General features: G+C 34.9%; 1 protein-coding gene across 1 annotated transcript in view; it reads right to left on the minus strand.

Annotated features, from left to right (window-relative positions):
• Positions 1–4,985: 4,985 nt before the first annotated feature.
• LOC18424628 (TIP41-like family protein) overlaps positions 4,986–17,223 on the minus strand; it is a 44,160-nt gene continuing 31,922 nt past the window's right edge. The window contains exons 4-8 of the mRNA XM_006829212.4: positions 6,372–6,488; positions 6,198–6,257; positions 6,047–6,088; positions 5,478–5,615; positions 4,986–5,381 (exon numbers count right to left, since the gene is read on the minus strand). Coding sequence (XP_006829275.2) covers positions 5,274–5,381; positions 5,478–5,615; positions 6,047–6,088; positions 6,198–6,257; positions 6,372–6,488 — 465 coding nt within the window. The 3' untranslated portion in view covers positions 4,986–5,273. The remainder of the gene's footprint in view (positions 5,382–5,477; positions 5,616–6,046; positions 6,089–6,197; positions 6,258–6,371; positions 6,489–17,223) is intronic.

Here is a 17,223-nt window from a genome sequence, read left to right on the forward strand (position 1 = left end):
CTTTTTAGAGCATCTCTACTGGTTGAGGGAGGAGGAGGCAATTCCTCATCTCAAACTTCACCCCCTTTGTTTTATTCACACAACAAAGGGATATGGGTCAATAAAATTAAAACAGATCTTAAGACGGGGGACAGAGAGAGAGTAAGTTCTACGCTAGAGAGAGAGGCACAACAAGTTCTACCCTAGAGAGAGAGATAAAGAGAGGAGACACATCAAGTTTAGAGAGAGACGCTCTCTGCATTGAAAACCACGAGTTCGTATTTTCGAAATCTTTTTAAAATGAAGTCCCACCTTTGTTTTTTTTAGAAGGTACTGGTTTTGGGGTAAATATTCAAATCTCATGCTATTATCTTAGGCTCTATCAAATGTGGCTTCAACCATATTGTGTTAAAGAATATGTAAATGGGTGTGGTTTCTATACGGCTGCAACCTTAAACATTCCAATTAAGACGCACCTCTAAATTTTATCATACACATATAATTTTGTTTTAAAATATTCTTAGGATTATGTTAAAATCTATTTTTATATCTAATTAGAAATTTTTAAACTCTAAAAATAGTTAAAATCAAGTAGATCTAGAAACATATGAAAATCTTGAAAATGGACGGTCTAGATAATGTGTTGCAAGATGCATTATTTCTAGGACTCAAAAACTATTTTTTTTCATGTTCATACATCTTAATGTCGAGATGATCAATTAGATGGTTTTTCAACATTAAAACAACCTTTCTGATAGATTTTTGAGGTGCATCTGTAATTTTACATTTTAAGGTTGCAACCTTGTATAAACTTTTTTCATATGTAATATATTGGAATATCTGAATATTATGTGCTTGTCAAACATACCCTTAGTCTATTTTTTCTTGATACAATAAACTTGATTTCCACAAAAAATACAAAAAAAATCGGTATTTTAGAGATTTTAAATTCAGATTTACCATTCATCCAAAGTTTTCAGGAGCTCAAATATCCAAAATTTAACACGACGGGGTTTTTTACTTTGGGCTGCCATAGGAAGCCTTGACAAAGATTGGAGCCCCATCAGACCGCACCAGTGATTTAAACTCAGTGAGCCAGCACGGAAACAGCCGATTCGACTCGGGAATCAGCCATCCCATGCCGAATCTCGCTCATAACGAGAAATCGGACGTTTCTAGATGCAAACCGGCAAGTCGTAGTGATAACTCGCCGATTCGCTATAGTAACACGAACGATTCCCAAGGGTAAGGGTAAAGCTCGAAATTTCCCAAGGGTAAGGGTAAAGCTCGAAATTTTTTAAAAAATTCATAGACACATTTGATGCCCGCGATGTCTCTTATGTGGTACAAGATTTGTACACGTCACTCACTTGCGGTGCACGCGTCTCAAACCTGCTAACAAGTCAACAACCGTATAAACCACCTCAAGCACTTTAGACATGCAACTCTTCTATTAAAGTTTCGATGTGGGATAATTCCCACAAGCACTTAGTCCATGACCATGGCGGCAATGTCACTCTAGATTTTTGATAATTATTAAAATCACCGCTAAAACAGAAATAATGGACAGGCGTGCCTCTGCATTAGGTTTTAGCGGTACGCACTGCCTTGCTCTATTGCATGTAAAGCCTCCTTTCATCTCTCTTACTCATCCATGTGAGATTTATAGAGAGAGAAAGAGAGAGAAGCTAGTTTCATTGTGAGATACTTTTCTATTAAAAAATTGTGGTTTTGATTTACTTGCAGTGGTAAGATAACGTGAGGATGAAAATGGAAGTGTAAAGACAAAAAGATCTGAGATTTGGGATGATTCTGATTCTCTTTTCCTGGTAAAACCTCCCTCTGAAACCCCTTTCTATTCTATAGCTTCCAAGTTCTAAGTCTCAGTGAAAAGCTTCACAGATTGTTGGGAGATAAAATGGGAGGTTCGGAGTGTAACAGCACCTGTGAATCCAAGTGGACCATCTATTTGGACCAGCCTTTGAAGAAACCCATTCCTCAGACTTTGAAGATTGGGGATGATGGACCCAAAACTTGGAGCTTTGTAGAGAAAGAAGAGCAGGAAGAAGAGGAGACTTTGTCCATGGTTTCTGATGCTTCTTTGGGGCCTCCATACATTGCTAGTTCCCCTGTTTTCAGCTTCCCCAAGGTAAAATTCAAAGAGAAAATCTCTCTCTCTTTCCATGTGTTCCTGTAATTCGGAAACTCATAAATACCAGTAAATTTCTTCTATGTTTTCCTATTTTGCGGAATTACCTGATCAGTTGATACAAATCCCTATAACTAAGCCAGACGTCCATGAAAAACCATTTCTTGTGCTATCTTCTCTTGGGCTTGAACGAAAAAATGAGCTAAAAATGCCATGGATTCCATGTCCACAATTCATCGCCACTCTGTAAACAATCAAAAAACCTATTTCAAAGGAGGAAAAAGTTTATATAAGGATGCAACCTTATAATGTAGAACTACGGATGCCAACTGCACCCTTAAACTACTATTGGGGTATTGCGTACCGTAAAAAGTGATTCTATACACCAAACTTTCCCTAAATTTATCAGCAGCGAGCATATAACTCTCACCACGATGGTGTGCCTGACGGTGTATGCGGGATGGTGGGAATTAAATTATATAATAAAAAAACTATTAAAAATAATAATTGGGTGCTGACCACTCTTTCATCAAAAAATTTAAATTTACCTACTCAAATAAGACATCAAAACTCTATTAAGGTTGCAATAATTTGGGTTTTTTTTTTTTTTTAACAGATTAGGGTTTTTTGCCAATTCGAGATTTTTGTGGTCATTTTTCATCGATTTAAACCATTCTTTATTGTAGTCCATATATGATTATGTACTTCATCCACGATAATTCTATAATTTTTCTTTTATGTGATGTAAATTTAATGGTTAAAATAAGTTCTTACAGGGAAAAAACATCTCTATATTCGCATATTGATGAAAAAAATGAAAGTGAATAATGTAGTACCTCGATTTCTTATTGGATTATTGAAAAACAGCTTTTATAATGAATTTTAATATATATTTTTTCTTTTTTTAATGAATTTTAATATATATTTTTTCTTTTTTTAATGCTTACTCCCACCAATTTGGCCGATTCCTGATCCAAATCACCGATTTACCGATCCGGATGGGTTTTTGGGGTGCTCGATCCAGCGCACCGATCCGTTTTTTAAACCATTGGTCTGCACTATGCACAAAGGTCAGGAGATCAACCTCAAAAAATTTTATGTGCTTTATTTTGAAATTTAAATTGCTAATATATTTATTTTTATTAAATCAAATGCAATCGATTTATGTGTATATACTTTCATATTTTATATTTTCTATTTTCTAATATTTCCTTTTTTCAATTTTTTTGAATTTTTTCTGGCCAATAGCATCCAATTTATTGTTACTCCATATTTTATATATTTTTTGGTTCTATATGATTGGATTTTCTAAAAAAATTTGTTTTATTTAACAATTTTTACTTTTTCTGTTCTATAATTTTGATTTTTTTATAGCTACGACTAGGGGCAAACCAACTCGTCTAATGCAGGTGCCAAGTACCTTGTCCAAATCATGTTTTATAACTTTGGTAATCTCCATTGGATATCAAGGCCATGCTCTTTAAAGGTAGACACAAAATGTCTATGAATATACTTTTCTTTTTGTGGGGGCTGGGGGGAGTAGATGGGGAAGTTACATGCCCCAAATTTAGGGTCCATGAATACTCCAAAAAGAGGTTTTAAGTCTATATGAAGAATTGGTGCAAGGAAAGTTACGAGGGGTGAACTGTATCCCAACTCTCCATATCATTCTGACGCGACGTGTGGTCCTGAAGGGAACACGCACTTTATACACACTTAATGACCCACAAGTTTTGCACGAACTTTCTGGCGCTTTATTTGTCAATGGGAATAGAAACCGCATGTTTACTAGGGTGTGAGGTGCTACCACCACCACCACCCCAGCGCCTTTCCTACCCCTTTCCTACCTGTGCTATCTGCAACAACAAAAACCCCACCCATACTCTTAGGAGGAAAGAGCAAACAAATGCCTAGTGAAGTGTCAAGCAAGTCTCTGAATTTCAGCTATAAAACTTTTCTTTAAGAGACTTGCAAAGTTTATATAGAGATGCAACCTTATAATGTAGAACTATGGATGCACCTAAAAAATACATCGAAAAAGGTAATTTTAATATTGAAAAACCCTTGATTGATCATCTCGGCATTGAGATGTATTACCATGAAAAATAAAAATATTTTAACTCTTAAAAATAATACATTTTACAACATATTATCTACACCGTCCATTTTCAATATTTCATATGTTTATAGATCTACTTGATTTTAATCATTTTCGAAATTTAAAATTTTATAATTAGATATAAAAATAGATTTTGAGATAATCCTAAAAACATTTTGCATCAAAATTATATACCATGATAAAATTTGAAAATACACCTTACCTGTACAGCTACGGACACCCGGTGAGGTTCGTATAAGGTGTCAACCTTAAACAATCCCGGTAGGGTACACCCCAAAATCTCGTTGAAGATACATTTTTGGTTCCAAAACTCTTTTGATGGCCTAAAAAAACTATTTTTGAATCATATTATAAAATTTAATGCTAAAAAAATAGTACAAATCTAGTAGATCCATGAGCCCTCGAAAATCCTGAAAATGAACGGTCTAAAAAATGTGCTACAAGATATATTATCTTTAAGGCATTGAAAATCAATTTTTCTTCTATGTCCATACATATAGAAGTCGAGACGATCAATTAGAGGGTTTGTCAATGACAAAACAACGTTTGTTTGGTAGATATTTTATGTGCACCTTTTTTCTACAGTATAAGGCTGAAACCTTATATAACTTTTTCCTTAAAATTATAAGGCAGCCTATCCTTGGAACATGATGTAAACCAAATAAATTCTCCTCGCCTTTCCCAACTTATCCCCATACACGTTTTGGTCTTTTAAAAAGATCAAAACACCCACAAGAATATCTTGAATTCATTTTGCATAATAAATCATGGTACACCAAATACATCAACAGACATACCAGATACATTATCATCCAAACCTTATCCCAATTATTTTAAACCAACTACACGAATCTTGTTCTACCATATAAACTATCCTTGTCAAGTAAAAACTATGAGCCTTCATGTTTGAACTGTATAAACAAGACTTTCAGTCAGCTGTAGGTTCTAAGTTCTAGCTTTCCACCCAAATATCGAATATGACAACAATAAATTTATCTTTTTTCCTTTGTTTTCCTTTCTATAGGTTTAAACTTGAAAAGAATGAAGTTTTTGGGTCTTCTGCATGAGAATAGGGAGCCGGTGGCTGACATGGTTTGGATCAGAGTATGCTGCGGAATCAGAAGGAAAACCCCTCTGCAAAATCCATTGAAATTCATTAATTTATTGTGAATGAATCAAACAAAGAACCCAATAGACAATAACCTATTAGCGTGAGTGACATCCACTTACAGCAGCTAAGTCCTGGAAAGTCCCTTCCCTCCAGCAGATCTCATGAAGAACGAGTGGGATTCCACTGGGGTCTTCAAACCCGAAAGGGCAGTACATGCGACAGTCTCTCAATCTCATGAGTACACCATCGACCCTGAGCTGTCAAAGACACCACAATTACAGAGCAGTTACAGCACTAGATGTTCGCACCCGTAAAGATGCTTTTGATTTGTATACATAGGTCTCAAAAACTTGACTGCAACCAGAAGAATCTCAAAGACAATTGGGAAACAGATCTATGTTTTCTTCAAACAAGTAGGGCTGCTCTCTCTCTCTCTCTCTCTCTCTCTCTCAAACACATACATACACAGTGTTTCCTCTGTGATGCAGCCCAAACAAAGATTAATTTGGGGCTTGCGCACAAGAGACTCTCTACGACTCATGCAGAGTCACATTGTACTGTAACGCAGCCCAAACGAAGATTAATTTATTGCTTGGGCACAAAATAACAGCCTCAGAATAGTGTACACAATATAAAGGCACCATACTAGCAGTTAGGAAGTGTGACACAAGGAAGAATTAATACTTACCCAAAAACGTAGTAGAAGAAACCAGCAATTCGGCATTACCCTCTGCAAAGAAATGGGATTCTATCAGCTTTCTTGACTCACATTATGGAACATAATTAGAACTGGAGAAGCAAATGCACTGAAAATTATCCGTGAGTGCATCACAACTTACCACTTTGACTGTCAAAAGTGAGATCCCATTATCAGCTAATTCATCTTCGTACAAAATTACCTGTTTAGATACATAACTTTATTGACTTGTTTACACAGAAAAAACTTATGTTTACAAACACGCATAAAACATTCATAACATACACACACCACACATGCATATGAACACACAAACCTCGTCATAGAACAGTATAGGCTCTTTTGATGATAGTGCAGCGAGATCAATACGGTCATCAGAGTCCACCCATTGCAACTCAAGGCTATCTGCTTTTGGCTCCTTCACTTTAGAATTCTAGACATTGAACAAATATTTCACTTAGATATCCCTTAACACATTAAGAACTATATATATCTATATATATATATATATAATATATATATAGGGAAAATGTTCTGTCAGCCCATGGGCTGAAAGAATAGTATAGGCCTCGAATCTAGGCAGATCGGACGGTCATGACTATATTTCGTATTTGAATTTTAAGTTTTATTTTTTACAAATCCAAATCACATGAAATTTGGAAAGTCCAATCTTCACTTCAAGGCGCACATAATAAAAATATTAAAAAACTTATTGGACAAAAATAAATTGACCAAAAATACTCCTAATAGTTTTTGGTCCATTTAGTTTTTGTGAATATTTTTTTTGGTATTTCTATTAAATTCGTCTATTTTTTAAGAATAGATGCTCAAAATTTCAAGTGATTTGGATTTGTAGAAAATAAATTAAAATTCAATACGAAATACATGGTGACCATTAGAGCAGCCTAGATTCAATGTGGGCCATTGGGCGTTTACTGTAGGTGTCTGCTAGCGGGCTGACCTCAAACTCTACTATATATATATATATATATATATATATATATATATATATATATATATATATATATATATATATATACACACACACACACATACACACACATATATATATATACATATATATATAGGAATTGAAGTTAAGGGACATGATAAAAAGCCTTGTGTCCAAACCCTCGGCAAATGGATGGTATCAGAGCCATGTTTAAGCCAGGTTTCCACAGTGATTAACAAAATTTGCTAACTTAAGACGGTCGTCCGATCTACAAGTCGCTGTGACCCAAAGATCGCTTAAGCCAGGACGGGAGAAAAGTGTAGGGACTGTTTCCAGTTGACTAGGATCACAACTATAATTTTAAATGGAAAATTTTATTCGAACCCTATCCACTAGAACGGCTTCTACTAGCACACTTCATGTTAATAATAAAGAAGAAGTTATTATCGATAATATTGAAAAACAAATTCAAAATTGGAACATCCCAAAGGTTCCTATAACACATATTTATAGGAAAGGGATTATTGATTATAAAAGCAGTTTTTCAATAAAAACTATTGAAAAAACAATTTCAGTTATGGAAACACAAGACACTTTCCAACTCCTGTCTTCAAGAATGATTGAAGACCATAAACGAAAGAATTTTAATTATTTGCATATCGGCTTAGTTCAAATAGCGGTTAAACCTCTACCTAAAACGGGATTAAATAATTCTGTTCTACTCTGTTTAAGAGATAACAAGCATAGGAGATTCACCGATTCTTTATTAGCAATTGTTGAATCAAGTTTGTATAACGGCCCTATATACTTTAATTGCTTTCCAAATTTTCAGTAGCCTTATCTGATCCAAACTTATTGAAAGTTTTAACCTTAAACCTTAAGATGCAAGGTTTTAGTATCGACCCAGGATCTCAGAATTTAGCTTTTGTTAATAGAATTTGTTACAAGGTCATGAACATCTTGTGTCCAAACGATTGGCAAATGGACACTAAAGGTCAAACAATATTTTTTCAAACAAACCTGGAAAAATCTAATTTGGTCATACCAAAGACTGTATCATGGACACTGGTAAAACTACCTGAAAGATGGTCTCTCCAGTCTGATAACCAAAATAAAGGCCTTGAGAATAAAGAGCCTAAACAGATTATCGAATATCCTAACGGTGAAATAAAAATTCAGTTTGCATCGTCTAGAAAAGCTAGACTTAGCCTTTCTAATCCATCTTCTAACATTCCACCCAGGTCTTCTACATCATTTGTTCCTCAAACAGATTATGAGAAGACACACAATGAGAAGATAGTTTTAGGACTTAAAAAAACTTCAAATCAAGTCTGGCATCCCATGTATAAAATTAACACCCCTAGTTCTTCCCAAACTAGATCAGGAAAACCTACTCTGTCAGACTTTGACTTCGATTTACTTACAATCCAATGCCAAGACGAGTTCATCATTGACAGAGAATCGAATAAAAAAGATTTTCTTGCAAAAGAAAATAGACAAATCAAGAAGTGATTATTTCAAGAATTTAAAGAAGAACTAAGAAATGTACTTCATAAAACGTTTAATAATTTTATGCTGCAACATAAAACTAATGTGAAGTTTTTCAAATGGCTTAGATATATCTTAAAGTCCAGGGGAATGAAAATCCCAGATTTCTCAAAAGACGGAATAAATATGGCTGAAAAACCATTCCAAACCTTTATACAGTTAAAGGTGAAACTGTTGAGTTTATCCACCCCCCTGAAACTAGTTTACAATTAAAAGGTGAAAAATTAGAAACTAAGGCCTCACCCTTCAAATTAGGACCTAAAGAGATAGACAACCAAATGGTCAAACTCGAGGGTATACCACATATCATAAAATACCACATATCATAGAACAAAATAACTATACAAATCTTGCCCTTCAAACCATGGGTAAACAAACTACTAGGATTGAGAATATGTTGAACAACCTAAAAACCACCCAGCAGGAAAAGAGAAAGGAAAACCACAGAGAAGCTGTGTTGTTTAAACCTCCACCCAGTACAGAAGCAGGAAAATTTAGCCTACAACGAATAAAGAAAAAAGATGATAATAAGGAACTTGTGGATGAATTAGTTAAAAGACTTGCAAAATTGAATATTGATGATAAAATAAAAGAAAAATCTCCTATTATTAGTGATGTACAAGTTTTACAAGAAGATCAAAATTATTCTAATAAGGAAATTGCAAAAATAGAAGAAGCCTTTAAATTTGAAAGCTTAGATCTCAACAGGTTAGACTATGGAAGAAAAACTAGACCAGTTTCCCAGACTAGAATGTACTATCCCCGACCTACTCCAGTAGATCTTCAAATAGAAGAAGATCTTATTGCTAGTTCTGTATCTTATTCCTGCAGGTCTATTGTTAATTGGAACATAGACGATATGTCGGATCACCAAATTCTTGACTTAATGAAGCATATGACAATGTAGGCTAGCGGCAATAAAGATCATGAAATAGCCAAAGCCATTATATGTGGATTTACAGGATGGCTTAAGGGCTGGTGGGATTTCCATATGGACAAATCTACTAAAAACCAAATCCTTAACGCCACTAAGCAGAGGGTGGTTAAAACTGAAATTAGTCCAGGATAGGGCCAGGAAACAGTAGTGGATAAAGGCGATGCAGTTAATACATCGATTTACATTATCACACTCCATTTTTTATTTACACTATCACACTCCATTTTGTTGGTAGTACGGCTCTCTTAGCTGCTAAATCGAAGGATCTACTATCGAACTTTGCTGCCCAACACTCTCTCACTATAAGTGGTATAAAGATGTTTTTTACTGAAGACTGTTGTCTAGAGAGGATAGAAGGCGGATTACTGAAAGGAAAAGTTCATATCTGGCCTTCCAAATATTTTTGCTAAGAAGGTCAAAACAAGACTTAAAAAATAAGCATAACGGAATTATTCCTTATTCTCAATATACCCTAGGAAAATTATCAACAGAAATCTGTACTGAGGGTCTTGCTTTATGTGCAGATCTAAAACTCAGGAGACAATTAGAAAAACAAAGGATGACAAGGAAAAAGGAATTAGGAGACTTCTGTGAGCAGTTTGGGTATAACACTTTACCTTCTTCTAAACCCCTTCAAAAAGAGAAACATAAATTTTTTCACTTGGGGGCTTGACTCACTTGGGGGAGATGGCATGAGACCGTCTATGTAAGATGGGTGGTGTTTTATGTGGAAGATTTAGATGTGCAAAATAGTATTAGATGTCCAGACTAGAAAACAGATAATGATCAAAGCACACCAAAGCAGTATTAACAGATAATAAAGAGCTTACAAGCTGAAAGACATAAGCGAAAGCAAGAAGACAAAGCACACTAAAGCAGGAATCTAGGCTGAGGGGCTCTAAGCAACACCCTGCCTGCACATACAACATATGAGGCATTTTATAGGCACCGGATTTGAAACCCGAAATTCAAACAAAATAAACTAAAAAGGTGGCCGATACAGGTGGCCATTTTGTACAGTGCAGAGTAGATGAACAGTGGACAGGTGGCCGACATCTACAGTGAACAGTGGACAGGTGGCCGACATCTACAGTGAAAAGTAGATGCTTCCTTATCTTGAACAGTAATTCGTCCTTATCTTAAACAGTAATTCGTCCTTATCTTGAACAATAATTCCATTCTTTAATCCGTGTCATAATCTAAGGGTAAGCCATCAGAATTATAACTTGGTGAAAAATGGTTGGACAGGCTATGTGAGGGTCCAATATAGGTGTCATCACTGGAGCCGTCTATCTGTGCTTTAGCAGAAGGACGGTGATCAGCAAGCCATATATGCAATTGGTGTAGCAGGGCAGCTCATCGAGGAGTCTCATCATTTCATATTGTTGTTCCTTTATAGACATCCAAAGGAATTCATTCTACCTGGATTCTATTAATGTAGCACATGAGAATTTTTAATTCTTTCCATAGCTCCGTTTGAAATAACCAACAATTTAAGAGATTAGAATCATACCATCCAATGGTCTGAATATGAGGGTGTTGGGTAATGAAAGTATGTTCAGGATAAATTTGAGATCGAAGGTCTACGTGAAAGGCTATAAAGATATAGGGTCTGTGATAATAACTGAAAGATTCAATCCATTGATTATAATGGTAATGCTTTAAATGGAATATGTAAAAGTTGAAAGCTCTGGGATTGGGGTGGATATAATTATTCCATTGTAGGAAATGACAGTGTCCGAGGTAGGATAATAGTTTTCTTGTATGGAAATTAAAGCAAATATGGTGGTTTTGGGTAAGATACCAGAAAAAACAAAGAGCTTCTATAGGCATATTATAATAATGTCTTGTCTGAAATAAAGATAAAAAAGGATATGTAGGATGGCCTCGAATTCCTAGAAAACATTCTCCATGATTTCTGATTAATATTTCATGCATTTTTTGTTGCATAATCTCATTTCTTGCTTCCATTGTCTTGGTGAGTATGATGTCAAATATTTCATCAGGAACATCTTTGGATTCATCTTTTATTCTAATTATTGGTCCTAATAACGGAACAACTTGAAGAACAGTATCTTCAAAAAATTTCTTTCGAGAAAATATATTAGCTAAGATAATTTTCTTTCCAGGAATATGTTTATACTCAAAATTCCATTGAGAAAACCAACTTGCCCATCTGAGCAATTGTGGATTTGGAAGAATCTTATTTTTGAACTTGAACATATTTGGAAAAGCTGACAAATCCATCTCTTCTAGAAAAGAATGTCCTATTAGATGAAATTGGAATGTTTCAATTCCTCTTTTTACTGCAAGGATTTCTTTAAATGTAGAATGGTAATGAAGTTTAGATTCTTTGAATTTTCCACTTTTATATCCGCAAATTATCCTTTCTTTTTATTTTTCTTCAAGCAAAATAAATGCCCAAAATTCATCTGATGCAACTGTTTGCAAAATTCGTTTTCCTGTAGATGGGATTTTCAAAGAAGGTAAATTTTGAGATAGTTTTTTGAGCTCTAGAACACACTCAGTCTGTTTCCTTGTCCATGGTGGTGTTTTTTTCTTTAGTAAAAGATAGAGTGGACTAGTAAAGAGAGAAAGCTTAGGAAAAAAAGGGGACATATAATTTACAATTCCTAGAAATTGCTGGATCTGTTTTACAAAAGATAAGATATCTGGAAAGTCTAGTAGGTGTGTTGCTATATGAGGCTGAAGTTTATACATTCCATTATGGAAATGCATACCAAGAAAATCAATTTCAGTTGTAGCAAAGACACATTTCTTTTCAGAGAGCATAATTCCATATTTACAGCAGAGGGAATGGAATTTTTCTAACAGAAGTATATGACTATCAAGATTAGGGGAGAAGAGGAGTATATCATCTATGTATATCAGCGCTTGTGTTGAGATTGGTTCAAAAATGTTACTTGAGACTTTGGAAATATGTGGGTGCATTTTTCAAACCAAAAGGCATGACTGTCCATTGAAAATGATAATTTGGTAAACAAAAAGTTGTTTTAGGACGATCATCTGAATGAATGCCTATTTGCCAAAATCCAGATTTTAAATCAAATTTAGAAAATATGTGCGCTTAAGAAATCTGAGAGAATAGTGCAATTTGATTTGGAAGAGGGAATTTATCATCTGCAAGGAAAGCATTCAAGGATTGGTAATTGATCACTAATCTAAGTTTTCCTCGAATTTGTTCTACTTTTTTATTAACATAAAAGGCTTCACAAGCCCAAGGAGAACGAGTAGGCTCAATTTACAGTTCCTTTATCAAATCTTGCATTTCTAGTTTAGCTTGTTCCAAAAGATCTGGATTTAAACCTCTGTGTGAAGCCTTTGTGGGATTTATGTCCACATTTTTCTTAAAAGGCAATTTAACATAAAAATTCTGGTTTCTCCGAAGTGGGTTGGTACATTTTTTGAGAAACTCGGAGTGAGAATTGGCACAGCAGTCTGACAAGATTTTCTGTTGAATGGTTTCCAGAGAGTGAGATTGATCTATACAAGCTATCCAAGGTAGGGTTAGGTTCCTATAATGTAGTCCTTTGGAGGTCCATTGAAGTTTTACTTGGTGTAAAACATCAAATCCAAGTAAAAGTTCTTTATTGGGTAAATAGGATCCTAATAGTTTGTGTTGGATAACTAGTTTTGGAAAAAGTTCTATCAAAATGGGTTTGCTAATCTGGTTTATGGTAAATTTCTCTCCATTAGCAGCCCGAAAAGTTTGGTTACATGTTTCCCAAAACTGTTTCGGTAGTAAATCAAGTTTTAAGATACTAGCTGATGCTCCTGTATCAAAAAATACTGGTATGGTCAAGGGTTTTGAATAGTATTCTTGTAATATTTGGACCAAGGCTATTGAGCTAGGCTGGATGGGTACACTATTTATGTTGGCAATATTTTCCTGTGGGCACAATATCTCAGAGTCTTGTGTGTTGCTTATCTCATTTACTTCATTGTCTTCCGAATATGCAATGGATAATATGTTTCAGGATTCTAGATCATCATCAATTTCTTCATCTAAACTTGTGACAGGAGGTGGATTATCTTTTTTTCCTTTTGTGATTAGGACAATCTTTTGGAAAATGCCCTTTTTTGCAACAGACATAACATCTGTCTCCTTTTCTTGTGTCTGAAACCTCGAAATCTTGACCTTCTAAGATATTTGAACCTTTTAAATTTCTTCTTTCTCCTTCTCTATTAAGGCTTCTTGTATCCTTTTGAAGTAATTGGACATGCACACTGTTTTTCTTAATCACATTTGATCTTGAGATATGGCTTATCGCAAGATTTTCCCAATAAATACTTATTTTTTCCATTTGTTTTACAAATTCGACCTGATTGCACAATCTTTTTAAACCATGGAGAACAAATTGATATAATTCACCAAAACTGGTGTTTTGAATAGTAAGTCCTTGATTTTTCATTGTTTTTGTGGCTTCTTTGCCAAGCGTAGGAGGTATAGATTCATTATAAAATTGTTTTAAATTTACATCATTAGTTCCTCCTATCCTATGGTACCTCTTATTCATCTCTGAAAAATGATTTTCAAGATCTTGTCTCTTGAAAGAACAATTAAGCTGAAAAAATTCTTCTCTTGCAGCTATTTGTTCATGTATCACTGGGCCTGAGAATTCAGAGACTAAATAATTAAGAAATTCAACAATAGACTGACTATTCCTCAACTGTGTTTGCCAGTATTCTCCAAGGCTTATATACCAATCAAAAAGGCGTCCTCTTAGTCTTTTAATAACTTTCGAAATTCTACGGCTAGAGTATTAGCTGGATTGAGCATTTCTGAATGCATCCATCCTTGGATTTCTCTGAATCTGTCATTCCATCGTGATGGTGGAATGTCATCAATTGTAAAGCCCTTAGATGAGTCACCATAGGTAAGGATAGTTTGGGGTTCATGGTGGTCAGGAGGTCAGAGATCTTCTTCCATAACTGGGTCAGGTTCATGAGGAGGTTCTGGAGGATTCATCATCAATAAATTCTCCGAATCCATGGAAGAAGATTTATCTTCAATAAATGTTTCAGATGTATCAGTAATATCATCAGAAGATTGGGTTTCATTTGGAAGATTAACTTCAGGCTGGTTTGTCAAGTTTTTGAGAAACGAACTCATATCATTTTGAGAGGAGATATTTATTTGAGCTGGGACAGAAGAGGCTACAACATCTGATTCAGTATCCGAATATTCAAACATTTGGGTTTCTTGTTTTGGTACTTGGGAATCAGTAGGAGGTTGAACTGTTATTGGTGGTAAGGTAGTTGGGGGATTGGGAACTAGATGTTGGGATGAACTGGGTATTAATACATTTGGTTTTTTTCTTAATTGAGGAAAAAACGTTTCTTTAGGAAATCGTCTTTCCTCTTCAAATGAACTAAGTGGTCTAAAACCATAATGTCTGGGAGGAATAAGACCAGTAGGCGGGTAAACGGTTCTTCTGAGGGGGAAAGGATCAGGACTTCTTAAAGTAGGATAATTCTGGGTATATGGATTTGATAACAAAGGCTGGGATTGGGACTGGTACTGAGGCTATTGGGATTTCATCCAAAGATCTCTTTCAAGGCTTTGCAACTGTTTTACCAAAAAAGCTTTTTCTTTTCCTTTTTGACTCAGCAAATAAGATCGTTCATGAATATCTTTGACTATATACAAAATTTGCATCAATTCTTCATGCAACAATTGAATTTTTTCTTTTAATTGAACGATTATGCCAGACAATCCTTGCAATTGAGAAGACATAACATTTTGTTTTTCTTCTATCCGAAGTAGTGCTAAATTTTGAGATTTAGCATTTTCAGCTTGCCAATTCAGACTGGCTTTTGCTGAAGAAATGGACTTTTGTACACCAGTAGCATCTCTAGTATTGTGATTCTTAATTTTCCATACATGTTTTTCATTTTCTTGGAATTTCTTAGAATCATGTAATTGGGAAAAATTTGAGGCATAACTTGAGCTTTGGGGGTCAAAGGCTAAGCATTATGGGAAGTGGTTTCTTTCTCTTCCTAGATCTTTTTGATCATCCCATCCTGTCGGGACGGTATTCGAAACAGTGTGTTTGGATTTTGAACAACCATATGTTACATAGTAATCCCATTTTTCAGAACTTTCTCCTAGTAACCCAACAGATGGATCACCTTCTGTATATTTCTGATGAAGTTTTTGTTGTAATGATTTTTTCTTTCTGTTTTTTCTCTTTGAAAAATCATCTTCAAGACAAGAAGAGCAATTACAGGAGTCAAACCAATTATGTCTATCAAAAGTTATTTGTTCATAAATTGGCTTTCCTGTTTTATCAAAAGCAACAACTGGGACTATTTCAAGCAATCCTTGAAATTGAGTGGGAAATATTTCTCTAGTCTGGTTCTCTGTTACTCTTGGAGTCTGAAAATTTATCTGTACAGTTCCATCTGGCATTCTAACCATTCAGGAATCAGATTGCATCAATGGTTGACTTTGATTTTGAAGAGTTTCATAATTTGTCACCCATGTAGATGGAATTAATTCAAGAAACTTTTCTCGAGAGATTTGTCTAGAAATATAATGACCGACAAGTTGGGAATTATTATCAACTTTGATAAACAAGGCTATATTTTCTTAATCAGGGGGTCAAGGAGTGACTTTGTCAAAAGCATGGTTCTGTAATCTACACACCATTTGATAATGGAGTGTAGCTACAGTGGCTGTTTTAATCTGTTTGGTTCCTGTGATTTGTAACTGGACTTTAAAGGCTGAACTCAAATGAGGGTCTTTAATTCGGATATTAAAATTTGGGAAAAAGGTAACGAATATAGTTCCTTCATTCAAAGTTGTTTGCATAGCTCCAATACATCCGTGCTGGTATTCTAAAAACCTGGAGTGTAGCAAAGCAATTCGGTAAACTGCTTCCATACCTTTTCTTCCATGAAAAGTCAAGGCTAGTTTTATGGCACCAAAGTGAATATGAGTGTAACCATCTCTAAGCCATTGAGGGAATAGGTTGCTAGGTAGGGTAATGGTAATGTATTGTTCAGTTTGGGTGGCAGGTATTTGGTGTTGGTCAAAAGAAGTGGCTTGAACATAGTTTTTAATAGCCTCAGGGTTCTTTTTTCCACAACGTTTGATTTTTTTGGTCCAATTTAAACTAGATCTATCATAGACATGATAAGGATTAATTAACTGAGAATTGGTTTCAAAAATGCTTTTCGGGGTATAAGTTATTTCAAAAAGATGATCTTGTTTTGAAAACATAGGACGAAAATTTGTACTAGAAGAAGGGGTACTACCTATAGAGATTTCTGAAACAGTATCTTCTGCCATTTTAAACCTATTTTTAATTGTAAAGCCTTTAGATGACATATTTATTATATTATAAATTGAGATTAAATTCTAAAAAATTTATTATATTGGCTGGGTTAATCTAAAGCTCATACTGAGATTAGTATGCTCTGCGTCTGCCTACCTGGTCTAGGATCTCTCGCATCAGAAAACGTGGTATGAAGTAAAGGTTGATTTCTAGTGTTGATGTTATTCCATTGTCAATACTTTCTGAAGGTTAACATATCAGGAACTCTGTTGAAGGCGAGGAGGCCATGGTTGGAGTTCATATCTTGTTAATGAAAAGAAAGTTAGCCTTATCTTCTTTACAAAATATACAGTCAATATAGTAAATTATTTAAAAATAGGTTTAAAATGGCAGAAGATACTGTTTTAGAAATCTCTATAGGTAGTAGTAC

Source organism: Amborella trichopoda, chromosome 12, assembly GCF_054954075.1.
Source record: "Amborella trichopoda isolate Santa Cruz 75 chromosome 12, AtrichopodaSantaCruz75HAP2 v2.0, whole genome shotgun sequence".
Classification (NCBI taxonomy): Eukaryota; Viridiplantae; Streptophyta; class Magnoliopsida; order Amborellales; family Amborellaceae; genus Amborella; species Amborella trichopoda.